General features: G+C 38.3%; 1 protein-coding gene across 1 annotated transcript in view; it reads right to left on the reverse strand.

Moving 5' to 3' along the window:
• Positions 1 to 10,057, reverse strand: part of pkp3a (plakophilin 3a) — a 45,311-nt gene extending 35,254 nt beyond the window's left edge. The window contains exon 1 of the mRNA XM_062035964.1: positions 9,677 to 10,057. Within this exon, the coding sequence (XP_061891948.1) occupies positions 9,677 to 9,899 (223 nt within the window). The 5' untranslated portion in view covers positions 9,900 to 10,057. The remainder of the gene's footprint in view (positions 1 to 9,676) is intronic.
• Between the last annotated feature and the right edge of the window lie 6,930 nt (positions 10,058 to 16,987).

The following is a 16,987-nucleotide window of genomic DNA, read 5'->3' on the forward strand; positions in this document are numbered from 1 at the left end:
ATCTTGGAGTGGTGATCCGCTCCACTCAGTGCAATTCATTTGGCAGGAGCAATGAACTGTCAGCGCATTTAATTCATTTTACCTCACTGAATACCACTCATTTTCACGCGCTTTTTTGTCATACGTGTAGCTATGATAACGGACACATGTTTTATTATTCATAGTTTGCTTAACAGTAATAGAATATTCTTATACGCTATAAGTGACCAGACGTCCGAGATTAAAACTGGGAATATAATCCCAGAGAGGGGGGGAAAAAACGGTCAGCTATTTTTAAATGGAAGAAACAATATGATTACGTTACTATGCTACATAAACAATGTATGAATACACTAGATATCTATATATCTTATAGACCGTATCTCTGTTGCTGCAGCAGCAGAGAGTTTATTCTGTCGTGACACTTTGTATTGATATTTTGTATTACATTCTTCCCTTAAATGATCATGTTTACAGTGATTGTTATATATGTATTTTTTATGTATGTCGCTTTGGATAAAAGCGTCTGCCAAATACTTAAACATATACAAACACCTGAAAGTCTTTATATCAGCTAAAACCACCAATCTGTTTCACTGGATTCAGAATAAAACCGAATTCTGTTTTACCCAACAATGTTAGTATTTGAATATTGTTACTTGAAGACTTATTCCTGGTTACAATTATACTGTTAAGAAAGTATTGTCTTATATTTTGCCTAAAATGAGAATGCATCATAATCAGTGGCGGCTGGTGAATTTTGTTTTAGGTGGGGCAGAAAGTTTGTAAACCAAACCCCTGTAGGGGCGTCATCCTTCCCCAGAAGATTTATTTGTGATTTTCACATACAAATATTGAAGATCTTTGCTCCTTCTCAACTCTGTGGTAATGTTATTTTCATAAAATACAACCAATAGTACATTAAAGGCCTACTGAAACCCACTACTACCGACCACGCAGTCTGATAGTTTATATATCAATGATGAAATCTTAACATTGAAACACATGCCAATACGGCCGGGTTAACTTATAAAGTGCAATTTTAAAATTCCCGCCACACTTCCGGTTGAAAAACTCCTTTGGATATGATTTATGCGCGTGACGTCACAAAATCCACGGAAGTGGTTGTACCCCATCCACCCGATACAAAAACCTCTTGTTTTCTTCGACAAAATTCCACAGTATTCTGGACATCTGTGTTGGTGAATCTCTTGCAATTTGTTTAATGAACAATGGAGGCTGATTAGGCGTATTAGCGGCTAAGTACAATACTTACAGCAACACAACAAGGACTACTTACTACGCCTAGTCGATGCTTGCCGCCAAACCCACGGATGAAGTCCTTCGTCGCGCCGTCGATCGCTGGAACGCAGGTGAGCACGGCTGTTGATGGGAAGATGAGGGCTGGCTGGCGTAGGTGGAGCGCTAATGTTTTTATCATAGTTCTGTGAGGTCCGGTTGCTAAGTTGCTAAATTAGCCTTAGCGTCGTTAGCAACAGCATTGTTAAGCCTTACCAGGCTGAGAATTTTGAACCGTGTAGTTACATGTACATGGTTTAATAGTATTGTTGATCTTCTGTCTATCCTTCCAGTCAGGGGTTTATTTCTTTTGTTTCTATCTTCATTTGAGAACGATGCTATCACGTTAGCTCAGTAGCTAAGTGTGCCACCGATGTATTGTCGTGGAGATAAAAGTCACTTTAAATGTCCATTTCGCGTGCTCGACTCTCATTTTCAAGAGGATATAGTATCCGAGGTGGTTTAAAATACAAATCCGTGATCCATAATTGAAAAAGGAGAGAGTGTGGAATCCAATGAGCCAGCTTGTACCTAAGTTACGGTCAGAGCGAAAAAAGATACGTCCATCACTGCCTCTGTAATCCTTCACTGTAACGTTCCTCATCTACGAATCTTTCATCCTCGCTCAAATTAATGGGGTAATCGTCGCTTTGTCGCTCCGAATCTCTCGCTCCATTGTAAACAACGGGGAATTGTGAGGAATACTAGCTCCTGTGACGTCACGCTACTTCCGGTACAGGCAAGGCTTTTTTTATCAGCGAGCAAAAGTTGCGAACTTTATTGTCGATTTTCTCTACTAAATCCTTTCAGCAAAAATATGGCAATATCGCGAAATGATCAAGTATGACACATAGAATGGATCTGCTTGTCCCATTTAAATAAAAAAAATTCATTTCAGTAGGCCTTTAATTTTAAATCTTACTTGTGAAAAGTAATCCCCCGATTCCTATTTTCAACAGTCCGCTCATTTGAGCAGGAAAACGCTGAACACCAGCCCGGCATCTTTGTTTTCTACCTGTCAACTGTCAGTTTAGCATCTTTGTTTTCTACCTGTCAACTGTCAGTTTAGCATCTTTGTTTTCTACCTGTCAACTGTCAGTTTAGGCTGCTCGCCGGCTCCTCATCACCACTTCAAGATGCAAATTGCTCGCGTCACAGCAACCAATATTGCGTCTACTTATAAGATGTTTATGGTTATAACGTCATTTCAAACACGGCAATATGTTGCGTCCACTGCAGTTGGCTACCTTATTCATACTTTTTGTCAAGTGATTTTTTAAGCAGGGTTGCATGAGGTACCTATACATAACGTTACGTTAGTCAATGTATCACACACAGTAACATAACGTTAGACGGCGGTCAGCAGCACCGCGTATTTTAGCCACCTACAAAAAGACAAACATAGTCAAATAAGGTCAGTTAAAATATATACTATATTCAGAATATGTGTACATATTGCATAGGGTCCTGACATCTAAAAAGTACAACTCTGTTCATTGTTATGTTCATGTATTTGTTATGTTTTTCATGTGTACGCACACATCAACACACATACAGTATGAGATGAGATCAATGAGATAAGGTAAGAACAGAATAGAAACTGCTGTGGAACCAGTTACAATGCAATATGTCATGGAAATACAATGTTAACACTTTTGTACAAATAAGTACAGTTGCACTTGTTTTTGCAAATGTGTTTATTCTGTAAAGGAATGAGTTAAATGTTTAAAATTGTTTAAACTATTAAAATGACTGGTTAATAGTGCTATTATGAAGTGCAATGTCAGCACTATTTTCTTTCCTGCTATTTCAAATGCACTTGTTTTAATAAATAAATACAGCGGTTTAAAAGCATACACAATCTGTGTAAATATATTAGTCTGTGGTTAAAAGGACTTGAAAGGACTCGAAACTCAAAATGCAGGACTTGTGACTTGACTTGAGACTTTCCAGTCTTGACTTTGGACTTGACTCGGGACTTGCCTGTCTTGACTCGGGACTTGACTCGAGACTTGAGGGCAAAGACTTGAGACTTACTTGTGACTTGCAAAGCAATCACTTGGTCCCACCTCTGCAATATACACCGAAGCATAACCAATACTTACAATAATTATCTAAAACATAAGGCAGTGTTTTAAATGTAGGTTAAAATGATCATAGGCCTCCTTTAAAGGGGTTCTATTATGTAAAACCAAGCACGGAGACAAATGTGTTTGCACCGGAAGTAAGGCCTGATGGAGTTGGGCTGGTTGTTAGCATAAGATTGGCAATAAATGTTAAAAATATTGTCAGACTTTAGACTTCTTCTGGAGGCTACAATACATAATATTGCTTTAATTTGTTTTCACAGAAAAAACAACAACCTTATTTTCAATCAGTCTGCTTTTGCCGTTGCGTTGCACCACCATCAGTTACATTACTAATAGTAATGGTAGAGGTTTACCCAAAGAGCTTTGTGCAAGTTCGTCATTTTTATTCAGTTGTAGTCCAAAGCTGTAGTCAGTAAGTTCCTTATTTTTCTCTATCCTCTTCTTGTGGGGCAGACAGGTTTTTACATGCATATGCATACTAAAATCCTCCGCTGTTGCCATTTCGAGTAAAAAGTAGTGTAAATTTCTAACTAATATCTCTCAGTAGATTCCATATGGAAGCGTTAAAAACTACAACATGGCAGTCGAAGGGTTGGCTTGGAGGCACATAAATAAGACCAACGGGCGCCTTCTAAATAGACGGCCTGAAAACGGTTTGAAAATGGTCTGCAAAACAAAAATCTATGCAAAATTTTGACCAAAGCGCCATCAATAAATGTTTTGTAGACCACTAAAATTGCTTAAAATGTAGAAGGCAAAAATGTTTAAGTTTTAAGAAAGTGATAATTTGATTCAGTGACAGAATATTTATATTTATATATTTTCTTATATTAAAAATTGGAACATATTATAAACTACTTTAACTTGTTGTATGTGTAGTGATACATATTTATATAGCACACATATTTTTTTGTAACGTACCACAAGCCTTGCTTTAATCTTAATCTTAATCTTATAAAGGGTTTACATTTTTACAAACTCAAAAATAGTGCAAGGCAACAAGGAGAAGGTCATTAGACTTTCAAAGTCATCTTGAATACATTTAGTGTTCCAACATTTGCCTTGCTAGTCCACTTTACATCATACAGTCAGAAAGTCAGACATAGAGGCGGGGTGGTCACATACAACATAGTCTTTGCACTTATAACGACCACATAACGAAATTGATAGTTGCACTTGATGCAGTTCTGTGTTAACTTCTCAATGTCTTGTCCAAATGTTTCGATGGTGAGCAAAAGTGAAATTTTCACTATCACCACGCTTCACTTGTAGAGAACACAAACAAACGCACGACAAACCGGTCTGTACAGAGAGGAATGACAGATGGGTCCCTTTTCCCGCCCTATGGCAACGCCCCAGCACACCTGAGATACCACACACACAAAACACACCCTTTTTTCTTGTAAGTTTGTCTTTTTCTCTCCGCCTTGCAACATGTGCTTAGTCTCCACTTGCCTCCCCCAGATATGGTCATCTGCAGAATGCATTTACTGTACATCCAACACAGGAGGGCTTTCCTTGCAAATTCCTTTTCATAAAACACGCATAACTCCTTTATTAGGAATGGGCGTCTCCTTGTACAGTAGTTCTGACTGTTCTTGAGGGAGTACGATATGACATGACGTACAACTTGAAGTGGTCATTATCAAGGATTATAGACTAGTTTAAAGCCAGTCAAAGGTATTAGAGAGGTACCATGTTGCATCAGTAGTGGCATTCCAGCCATTAAAGAGGACACTTCTAGTGAACATGAAGTACTGTCAAAGAAGACATACAGTAATTCCGTGGGGGCTGACAGGGAAAAACAATCTTCAGCTACCATTGAATGACCCATGATTTAAAATGTCACGTAAGCAATACCCAGAAGTCAATCACTTTGAGGAAAATGAATGATGGGATGTGAAAGCAAAGTCCTATCAAGCATTCTGTAAGTCTTTTGAGGAGCGTCAACAAATGTGACCTTTCACTTCCCTTTTGGAGAACCATGGCTTACGTAACCACCTCAGCGTGGCGTGGTCAAGCACACGCTTCTTGACAACATGACACTTGCTAATAAACAAAATACTGTAAAGCAACATTTGGTTCTCACAGCAGCGTCCCCTTGCATGTATCTGTCCGACCATCACCTTTTAGTAGTTGAGTGGAGCAGAAACTCAACCTCATGCACTGACAAAAGCTTTCAAATCAGTCTGCTATGGCAAGAACGTTCATGAAAGCAACACTTGTTGGAGCCTGTTACATATTAACCCTTTCACATGTGAAGGTTGCATGCTTAGGTTGGTCTGTTAAGAACCTGCAGACAAGTTGAATGGACACGTTCCATCATTAGTGGACAAGATTGTATAATGTGGACAAACACTGCGAATTCCAAAAATCCCCAAATATGAAAAGCTGTTTTTTTTTTGTTAACATCGTTTTAGGGAAATGTCCTTTGCTTTCTGATCAAGGAAGAGGTAGTTTCTGTGACACAGAACCGAGAGCAGAACTTAGGAAGCATAAACTCACTGAGTTAAGTTTTTTTTTTGTTTTTTTTTCAACAAGCTTTACTTTAGTAGGGTAGTCAATTTATAAAGATGTAAAGGTTCCAATTAGGCCTTATTGATTATATATTGATTGTATTGATAAATTCAATTTTTTTTGCAGACGATTTTTTTAAAAAAACATGTTTTTCTCCTCTTTGCCCCCATGAGCTTCAATCCCCTCACCTGCCCTCTTTCTTCCTTAGCGGAGATCCGCAAGACTTGTAAAACATAGATAATGCTAATGCTAAAAAAAGAGAGACATTTGTTACAGAGAAAAGAAAAGTATTGCCAATGCTTTAGATTTGCGGGAACAGGCGTTAAACAAGTGACAGCACGTTGCAAAGTTTCTATAAAAAAGGTAGCAGAACAACAAATGTATTCCTTACTTCACCTAAGAAGCAGCGTACTGTAGAGAAATCATTTACACAAGGTACCATGTACAGTATGGAGAATTGCATTTAATCATCCATATAGTGTTATATTACATGTGCAATGAAGTGTACATTGTCTTTAACATCAGTACACACTAACAAGCCTACGTTAACCCACTGAGTAAAACTATATAGTCATCTCAATGTTTTACTTGATTATTTGCATACAATGTACAATACTACATTTTTATTCAGAGTAGTATTTTATTGAAAACAGAAGTTTTAAGTTTGCACTTGATGGACCTGATTGATTTTGATTACTATTTAATGATTATTGGCATCTTTTGATTTATTGAAGTTTATTTGTATGCAATGTACAATGCTTCATTTTTGTTTACAGAAGTATTTTATTCAATTAGAAGTATTGCCTGCCAGAGGAAGCTATTGATTTAGTTACTGGAAAAGTATTTCATAAAAAGTACAATTTATATCTCGTCTAAAAAGAACATTATACAAATTTGAATTTTACTAAGAGTAAAAAATGCAGTGTAAGCAGTGTCATTTCAAAGTACTAGTTTTTGATCAAACAAAAGTGAAGCTTGTTTTGAATTATCTCTGTCATTTGTATTTATTGGTTTTGTTAAAAAGTAGGGAGAAAAATTGGAAAAAATCAAGGAGACACATGCGCACAAAGCATGACGTCACACGCAGATTTGTGTAGGTGTCCGTCCTGGTGAATTTGTGACTATTTCAATGAGTTTGTGCGACCGGACTCAACATTTACTATTTCAGGTAGGAGATTAAGAAGAATTCGGAGGGAAATAATTTTGGCGGGAAAGAAGTTTGTGGGGCAACTTTCAGACATTTGAGATATTTTTGAAGAACAACAACTGATAAATGGTCATGGTGGATTATTGGTATGATATTCGAGTGTAAAAAAACAACAATGTACACCGAACTGAAGCGAAAACCGAGTCACAAAACTGTAGATTTTGTGAACACCCCTATTCTTCTAAATCAATTTTTCACCACTCACTGTTTCTGCTCTTTAATCAAAAATTTACCTTCACACTTGTCTGTTTTGGCCTAAAATTGTGACATTGATGATGTACAGGTCGGATGAATGCGCCCAGATCGGTCAGACTACAGTTGCATTTGGACAGAGAGGCCTGGGTCGGATTTGAAAACAATTGGAAATAGTACTGTTCAGTAGGGATGTAACGATGATAATAATTACCACCGTAATACTCTCGATGATTATTATTACAGATTTGGGTTAAAATGAATGACAAACCGTGATTGATAACTGCACTTTGATGAACTCACGGACTGACTGGCACCAGTTTGCAAGCTTAAATTCTAATATGAATACTAGAGTCATTAACATGTTTTCCCATTTAGGAAAGGACATACCCCAATCTAAACTTATGTGAACACATTACTGTTTGAGCAACTAAGCTATTCAATTGTGCACATTGAACTTACAAGCTGTGCTCTCTTAGTACAGAGTGGTCGTTCTATACTCTGAGAAATACGAGACCAAGGTGTTTTTACGGTTCGTTCAAGGACAGCTAAACAGAGTAGGACACCTACCAGAAAGAAAAAAAATTATGATCCATCCATCTATTTTCTATTGCTTGTCTAATTCGGGGTCGCGGGGGGTGCTGGAGCCTATCCCAGCTGCATTCGGGCGGAAGGCGGGGTACACCCTGGAGAAGTCGCCACCTCATCGCAGGGCCAACACAGATAGACAACATTCACACTCACATTCACACACTAGGGCCAATTTAGTGTTGCCAATCAACCTATCCCCAGGTGCATGTCTGTGGAGGTGGGAGGAAGCTAGAGAACCCAGAGGGAACCCACACAGTCATGGGGAGAACATGCAAACTCCACACAGAAAGATCCCGAGCCAAGGATTGAACCCAGGACATTTCTATTGTGAAGCACACGCACTAACCCCTGTGTCACCATGCTGCCCGTGTTTATGATTTTAATTTTTTTTTAAATATATATTAATATAATATATAAATATATATACACTACCGTTCAAAAGTTTGGGGTCACATTGAAATGTCCTTATTTTTGAAGGAAAAGCACTGTACTTTTCAATGAAGATAACTTTAAACTAGTCTTAACTTGAAAGAAATACACTCTATACATTGCTAATGTGGTAAATGACTATTCTAGCTGCAAATGTCTGCTTTTTGGTGCAATATCTACATAGGTGTATAGAGGCCCATTTCCAGAAACTATCACTCCAGTGTTCTAATGGTACAATGTGTTTGCTCATTGGCTCAGAAGGCTAATTGATGATTAGAAAACCCTTGTGCAATCATGTTCACACATCTGAAAACACTTTAGCTCGTTACAGAAGCTACAAAACTGACCTTCCTTTGAGCAGATTGAGTTTCTGGAGCATCACATTTGTGGGCTCAATTAAACGCTCAAAATGGCCAGAAAAAGAGAACTTTCATCTGAAACTCGACAGTCTATTCTTGTTCTTAGAAATGAAGGCTATTCCACAAAATTGTTTGGGTGACCCCAAACTTTTGAACGGTAGTGTACATTAAAAAAAATTATGATAATAGATTTTATTTGTTACAGACTTTTCAAATTGATGAATCTTAAAATGCTGTAGTACAAACAATTTTTTAAAATAATAAAAGCTAAGCCATCAAAACAGATCAAATACTGGGATTAAAACACTATCAGTGGCGCATAAGAAACACAAAACATGGCAAAATATGGCTTTTTTTTAACAGCTTGTCTATTTTAAATTTGTTTTCTTTTACAGGTTGGTGAAAAGATTTTAGTGTGTGTCCAAGTACTTTTTTAGCACAATACTGTAAAAATAATGATATCCGTGACAATATTGGTCACGGTAACTGTGATATGAAATGTTCATATTGTTACAACCCTGACATGAAAAAAACTGGTACAGGTCACATTTCGGCAAAAACAAATCAGAATTGACCTTAACTCTGATTTGATGTTTTCCACACTTTTGTGTAGGATTGGGGCATAAACCAGGGAAGTCCGCATTTTATTTTGAAGGGGGGAATCAGTTTCCTCCACTTTTGTCAACATGCCATAATGTATATTTTTCAATGTTTCTTAATTCATCAGTAATTAATGCTAAAATCATATACCATATAATACTTACATTTAAAAGGGAAACAAGTACCAAAGCACTGCAGGGGCTTTTACTTCAGGGTTAATTCACTCGTTCATTAAAATAGTATACTGTCAAAATTAAAGGGAAATACAGGTGGCCAATTAATTCAACCAACAATGATCTACTTGGGTCAGCTTATACATGTCACCAGTAACTGAACACCGACTCAAATAATAACACCTAAATATTTCGCTGAAGTTGAACAAAAGGTTTAAGGAAGTGATGGAACTAGTTTACCTGACATGGCGTAGCCAGAAGCGGAGCCATTATGACGCGGAAGTGTGGACTTCTCCGCCAGCCGCATTTGGACCTGCTGCTGGACCCGCCGAACCCGCGTCCCGTCGTCCGGGCCCGAAGCGCCGCTTCCGAGCTGAACCTCGGACGGGAGGCCATAAGTGGTGACCGAGTTGTTGGGCTGTAGAGCGGAAAGAAAGATAGTGTCTGTAGCCACGGTGCTCATGGTGGTTCAATTAAAAGTCAATTTAAAAAATAAAATAAAAATCAGCGACAAGAAGCGCTCCTCTCTGCGTAGCGTCGACTTATGGCTGAGGACTGAGGAGCACTGAACGGCAGCACTGGAGTGTTCCTGCCCGACAGAGGTGCACTTTGGAAGGGGCGGAGCCTCGCCAATCCGTGGACAGCTCTACCTGAAGTTCAGGTGGGTGCTGCTCTTACGTAATTTCACTATGTCGACAATTTTATACACTCTTTCACTGTCTTGCTTCACTACATTTACTACCTACGCGATAAAAGAAACATTATTAAGCACACTTAATTTATTCTGGACGTATCCTGTCTACAGTGCAGTCAGCTACTGATAAACAACCTGTTTTATTTTCACCTTTTATAGCAGTGGTCTTCAACGGGGGTGTCCGCAGAGGTATTTTTTGGTTGATAAGATCAATAAATCATTAAACAGTACAGTATTATTATTTTCATGCTAGCTTTTAAGATAGCACTAGTTTCCAGCTCGCTATTAGCGCTCTAGTTGCCAGCTAGTGACTATATTCTGCTAGCTAAAACTTGCACTGTAATTCTTTGAATAGCTTGGTATTGCACAATAACAAAGTGTCTTTAGAACACATCGCTCTAGCTCAGGGGTGTCAAACTCATTTTAGACATGGAGAACAATCTACTCCCAAGTGGGCCGGACTGGTAAAATCACGGCACAATGACTTAAAAATAAAGACAACTTTAGATTGTTATCTTTGTTTAAAAATAGAACAAGCACATTCTGAAAATGAACAAATCATAATGATGTTGGGTTTTTTTTTACACTTACATGTTCCGGTTAATAGTATTCTATCTTTATTTGTCGTTATTTATACTTTCTGAATAAATTATGTGATAATGTTAATCAGTCAACTCATTGGTGTTAATTTTCAATCTATCAAGATGAAAAATAATATCAAAATCAAATTACAGTATGTTATATATGTAGTTTGCTCATTTTCCTCAACTAGTGCACTAACATCATGTGGTTTATTTTTTTTTACATATGTAGCATAATCTACAAAGATACAAAGAATTGCTGTTGCGACATCTAGTTGACACATTTACAACAGCAGTTTCTTTCATTCAAAAATTTCGGCTCATTTTTATACTTAGCGAACTCATCCCGCGGGTAGGATAAAACCTGTTCGCGGGCCTGGTTTTATATTTGACATCCCTGCTCTAGCTGGTAGCTAGCAACTAGCACACTCTTTGTCAGCTAGGAATTGCCGCACGAACTGGCAGTTAGTTAATTGTGACGCTATACTGTATTCTTTGAATACCTTTTTTTTTTTTGTGAATACCTTTAGTATTTCACAATAATAAGGTGTTGCTAGGACCAGTTAAATTTACAATGCACATTTATACAGCATGTTGCTATACCAGTTAAAGAAGCTAAAGGGAACCGCACTATTCCGCGTTTAAAGCGCTTTAAAATCATCCCAAAACCTCCATCAACGTTTTATGTACACGCTGTAAGTATATACTGTATGTAATGTAGTAACAGGCACATTCATAATAACATCTAATATTTACGTATTTTAAGCATACGGCGGCGCATACATTTCACAGACGCATCACATCATTTGCTATTTCCCTCAACAACAACAACTAATAATCATGGCAAACAACAGCGACTACTTTGAAACAAATGATAATGCAGAACCTTATATTTTTGAGCCTGAATATACAGAGGATAAGCTACGTTCGTAATACAAATTACGAACATAATAAAACGATCACTAACTGCACAATGTCTGCTCTCAGTGGGATGCCAACTGATAGGATATTTATATCTTCCTGTTTAGATGAAGGATTAATCATAAACCTCTCACAGGTAAACTTTATTTTATACATATTTTTTAAAGGTGGCCGCAAACAAGCGTCTTTTCATGTCTTTCTTGCAATGTCCGGGTCTAAATTGAATGTCAAAGTTGACCAACTTCTCGGTTATGGGCCACTACCCTCTATTATCCAGGTGAGATTAATGATTTATGATCTTGAATGAACTTTTACCAGCTCAGAGACCATGCAGCAGCTCACTGGCTCAGTCTCTCAATAGCTGCATAAGCTAGTTTACCCCTCTGTGATCACGGCGCCGCTAAAAGTATTTCCTCAGCGTTTATAATAACCACTAATACTTGGTTAATATGTGAGTCACAACATGTTAATGGAGTGTTGTTGAAGGTTTTTAGATGTTTTTGTAGAGGGCTTTTAGGCACAATAAATGACTCCAGTTAGCTTCATTGTTAGCCGCCTTGTACTTGCCGTATATTAAAAATGTAATTGCTAAAAAAAGAAAAACTTTTTTTTTTTTGTCTCACATTAGAATTGTGACTAATAGACAAAATTCCAAAAAGTGCAGTTGCCCTTTAAGTAAATGTCCGAAATGGGATTCGATTTTGGGGGTGATCCGGATCCCCTTCACCATGTTGTACCGCACCCGTAACTCTCCCAGTGGTGCAGCCATAGTAAGGAGGCGTGTCGCTCTCTCTCTCCGCTGCTCAATGCAGCCAATGTGTGTGTGGAGGCGTACATGCAGCCAATGTGTGTGTGGAGGCGTACATGCAGCCAATGTGTGTGTGGAGGCGTGCGGCCCACTCATTGCACTAGCATTGAAGATGGTTGCTATGCTAACTAGCTCAGTGCTGCATTGTGAGATATAGCGCCTGGCGGTGGTCTGTTTTCGAGTTTGTTGTGGTTTCAGCTTCAAGTGTGGGTGGAATCCGTCAACTATGAAGTACAGTCATTGTTTCAAAATCAATTCATCACAATCATTTGACAAGAACCACCAGTTTTAGACATGTTTGCATTAATTAGATTGTGCAGAAACCACATTTTGATTCTTTTTCCCAGTCCCCCCCACCCCTTGTTTCTCCTTGAGCTCATGACCTCATGTACTGTCGAGTACATGATGTGTGTGAGTAAGTATGCCATGCTGGATAAGTACACATTGATTGACGGCACACATAGGGAGGAAGCAGACAGTCTTTCTCGTCAAACTGGTTCATCAAATGAGTCACATTCAAATTTGAAATTATAAATGTACTGTATATATATATATTTTTTTTTCTTTAAGGTTTTGATTAACACCTGGATACCACTTGTTTTATGATAAATGTCTTACAGTAGTTTTGTCGATTATTTGTAAATTAAACATGAGCTAAGAAGTGTTTTTCTTACTCCCTTACTGTAAATGCGTACCATGTGTAGACATTGTGCAGATATGAAAAAAAACGACATGTTGACGCGTTGTGTATTTTTCATTTTATTATTTTGTTGTTATGTGTGAACGGAGAACCTGTACAAGGCGTGGCGCAGTCGTTAGGCGACTCCACACCCAACTTTTTATCTAGAGTGTGTCATATGAGTCAATACTCTAACAGCTCCAAGAGTGAGACTTTTTTTCTACATGTCTGTTTATGCTTGCATGCTTGTTCGCCTCCTTCCTATTACACGCTCTTTAAATGATAAATATTGACTCAATCAGAGATGTAAGCTCCAGATTTGTTTAAACCTGTATGTAGGAAATTGTAACCTTTGTAAATATTACAGGTAGGTAATTTAAATTTGATGTTGCACTTTAAAAAAAAAACATGTGGCCAATCAATGAAGAAAGGCATATCGAGTCCATTGATTGAAAGACGAGAGTGCTAGCCAACAAGTTAAAAACCTGAGCTGTGAGCTTGTTGTCCAGTGCGACTCTTAAGGTGTCAAGAAGCGAAGTTTACTATTCATTACATAACACATTATGATAAATATGGAAATCGTTATGAATCTATTGGCAATGATACAAAGTGTCAATCTTATAATCCAGTATAGAGTATAATACCTTTCTGGGGTTACAATTTATAAATGGCAAGTATTTTAAAGGATTTTATTGAGAAAAGTATCATTTAACTCGATTAATCACAAGTAGACTTGTGTGCTGTGTGACAAATTCCATTTAAAAAAACACTCAGACGAGGCTTTAAATAAAACTGTCACCAAGTTTTGATTAAATAAATGATTTGCATTCAAGTTAAACACTTTACAAATGTCAAATTTATGTCAAAATATTGTAGTATTTTTAAAAGTTGACTTTTTAAAATTATGCACACACATAATTTACTGCGTTTAATCTTGATTAATGACAATGCAAAAAGGTGATTAATCTGTTTTAAAAATGTAATTATTTGACCGTACTACATATAATGGAGTGCATTTTCTTAACCTGTCTATGAAATTACCGTTTTTTCCAAGTTTCACAATGAAATTACACAAGAAAGATGACTAAAATATATTTAAGATGTACAAGTAGTTATTCATAAAGGCCGACCTACCATTGCCAGTGAGGCTCAGCTGATTCTGGATGTTGTGCACTCTCTTCTTCGAACAGCGGGAGGTCAGAAGTGTTGGGAATTTTTGTACAGAGTTTAATTGTTCTAGTCTGTGTTAACTGTCACCGCCCTAGACTTTTGAATTCTACCTGCATGTAATTACAGGACTGGCATCAAACAAAAAAGGTGAGTCAAGGGAAAAAAAAGATGGTGACACCACAACAGGGCGTGTTGCCGGAACGCCGCAGGGGAGATGACAGTGTGACAGAAAGGAGAAGTCTAAATGGAAGTGATGATGCTACTCTTCATGAGAAGTGGGGTGATAGTTTGTCTCCTTTTGCTGAGCATGCTGCTTTTATTTAGAGCAGTTTGGCCCCTGCGAGTGCTATTAACATTTAGGGATGAATCACTAAGCACAGTGGAGAGATTGTGAAAGAGAAGTTTTCCAAGCTTTATCTCATCATGGTTAGTCACTCGAGCCAGGCTGAGGGTGATATTGATAGGTAGAGCACTTTTTTTTTTAGTTATCTAGCTACTATATCTGACAAAACATCAGTCTTAAGGGACACAACTATATAAATACATTGTGGACCTAGCTTAGAGTAGTCAATGTACAGCTTGAATAGCATTAAGAGTAAAAATAAGTCAACACAAAGCCATCATTGTCCAAATAGCTGGCAACACGTGAGTACACCTCACAGTGAACTTGTCCAAATTGTGTACACCATGTCAATAATTAAGTTAAGTTAAAGTTAAAGTACCAATGATTGTCACACACACACTAGGTGTGGCGAAATTATTCTCTGCATTTGACCTATCACCCTTGATCGCCCCCTGGGAGGTGAGGGGAGCAGTGGGCAGCAGCGGTGGCCACGCCCGGGAATCATTTTTTGGTGATTTAACCCCCAATTCCAACCCTTGATGCTGAGTGTCAAGCAGGAAGGTAATGGGTCCCATTTTTAGAGTCTTTGTTATGACTCGGCCGGGGTTTGAACTCACGACCTACTGATCTCAGGGCGGACACTTTTTAGTGTGAACATCATTGCTGTCTAACACTGCCTGGATTCTCTTGAGCACGGAATGCACAGTTACTAAAATCCTCTTCCACTTCTCCATGATGACATCACAGAGACGGTGGGTGTCTAGTGCAGTGTTTTTCAACCTTTTTTGAGCCAAGGCGCATTTTTTTCAAGGAAAAAATCCGGAGGCACACCACCAGCAGAAATCATTAGAAAATTAAACTCAGTAGACAATAAAAGTCGTTGTCGCAATTGTTGGATATGACTTTAAATCATAACCAAGCATGCATCACTGTAGCTCTTGTCTCAAAGTAGGTGTACTGTCACCACCTGTCACATCACGCCGTGACTTATTTTGAGGTTTTTTGGTGTTTTCCTGTGCATAGTGTTTTAGTTCTTGTCTTGCGCTCCTATTTTGGTGGCTTTTTCTGTTTTGTTGGTATTTTCCTGTTGCAGTTTCATGCCTTCCTTAGAGCGCTACTCCCCGCACCTGCTTTGTTTTAGCAATCAAGAATATTTAAGTTGTTGCTATCTTTTTTTGTGTGGACATTGTTGATTGTCATGTCATGTCATGTACGGATGTACTTTGTCGACGCCGTCTCTGCTCCACACGCTGTAAGTCTTTGCTGTCGTCCAGCATTCTGTTTTTGTCTACTTTGTCACCAGTTACATTTTAGTTACGTTCTGCAAAGCCATCCCTAAGCTTTAATTCCTTTTCTTAGGGGCACTCACCTTTTGTTTGTTTTTGGTTTAAGCATTAGATACCTTTTTACCTGCACGTTGCTCTCCCGCTGTCGTCTGCATATTGTGATCACGACAAACCATCGTCGTCTCACACGACCTGTTCCCGACGTCTACAAAGCAATTAGCTACCGGCTGCCACCTACTGATATTGAGTAGAATAACATGGTTACTCTGCCGAGCTCTAGACAGCACCGGCACTCAACAACGGCACATTATTTGCGGATTATAATTACTGGTTTGCAAAAAATATTTTTAACCCAAAAAAGTGAAACTACATAATCTCCCACGGCACACCAGACTGTATCTCACGGCACTAGTGTGCCGTGGCACAGTGGTTGAAAAACACTGCTCTAGTGGTCCACTTTCCCTGCAAGGGAGGGGATCCTGCTGTGCTTCAAAATGTCACAATACAGTCGTCACTCACCAAATCGCGCTTCAAATATTGCGGCTTCACCACATATGTACTGTATGTGTGCGTGTATTAGTATGTATGTTATTGTGTGTGTGTGTGTGTGTGTGCGTGCGTGTGTGTGTGTGTGTGTGTGTTCTTGTATTTCTACCCCTCTTGAGACATCAACAAGGAAAAGTACCTTCCGTATGAGGACCAAACAAGTTAGGACCAAAATCATGGTCCCAATATGGAAAACCATTGTATTTAATAGAGAATGTCTCATTTGCACCCCTGGTGGTGAAATCTATTAAAATTAGGGTGGTCCCAAAAAGGAGGGATTTTTCTAATTGACTGTGTGTCGCTTTTAAAAGTGCTCCCCCTCTGGCCAACATATGTAATAACAAGTGTGTGTTAGAAATTGAAATGTGCCCCCTTTGGCCAAAATAAATAGGGACAAGCGGTAGAAAATGGATGGATGGATGTATATAGAGACATACTGTAGTAATACAAAGTAAATAATGAAGATTAAAAAACAATTACAAACAAAAAATAAATTAACTAAAAGCAGTCTTTTTCTCACATT

This window comes from Entelurus aequoreus, linkage group LG24 (genome assembly GCF_033978785.1).
Source record: "Entelurus aequoreus isolate RoL-2023_Sb linkage group LG24, RoL_Eaeq_v1.1, whole genome shotgun sequence".
Lineage (NCBI taxonomy): Eukaryota > Metazoa > Chordata > Actinopteri > Syngnathiformes > Syngnathidae > Entelurus > Entelurus aequoreus.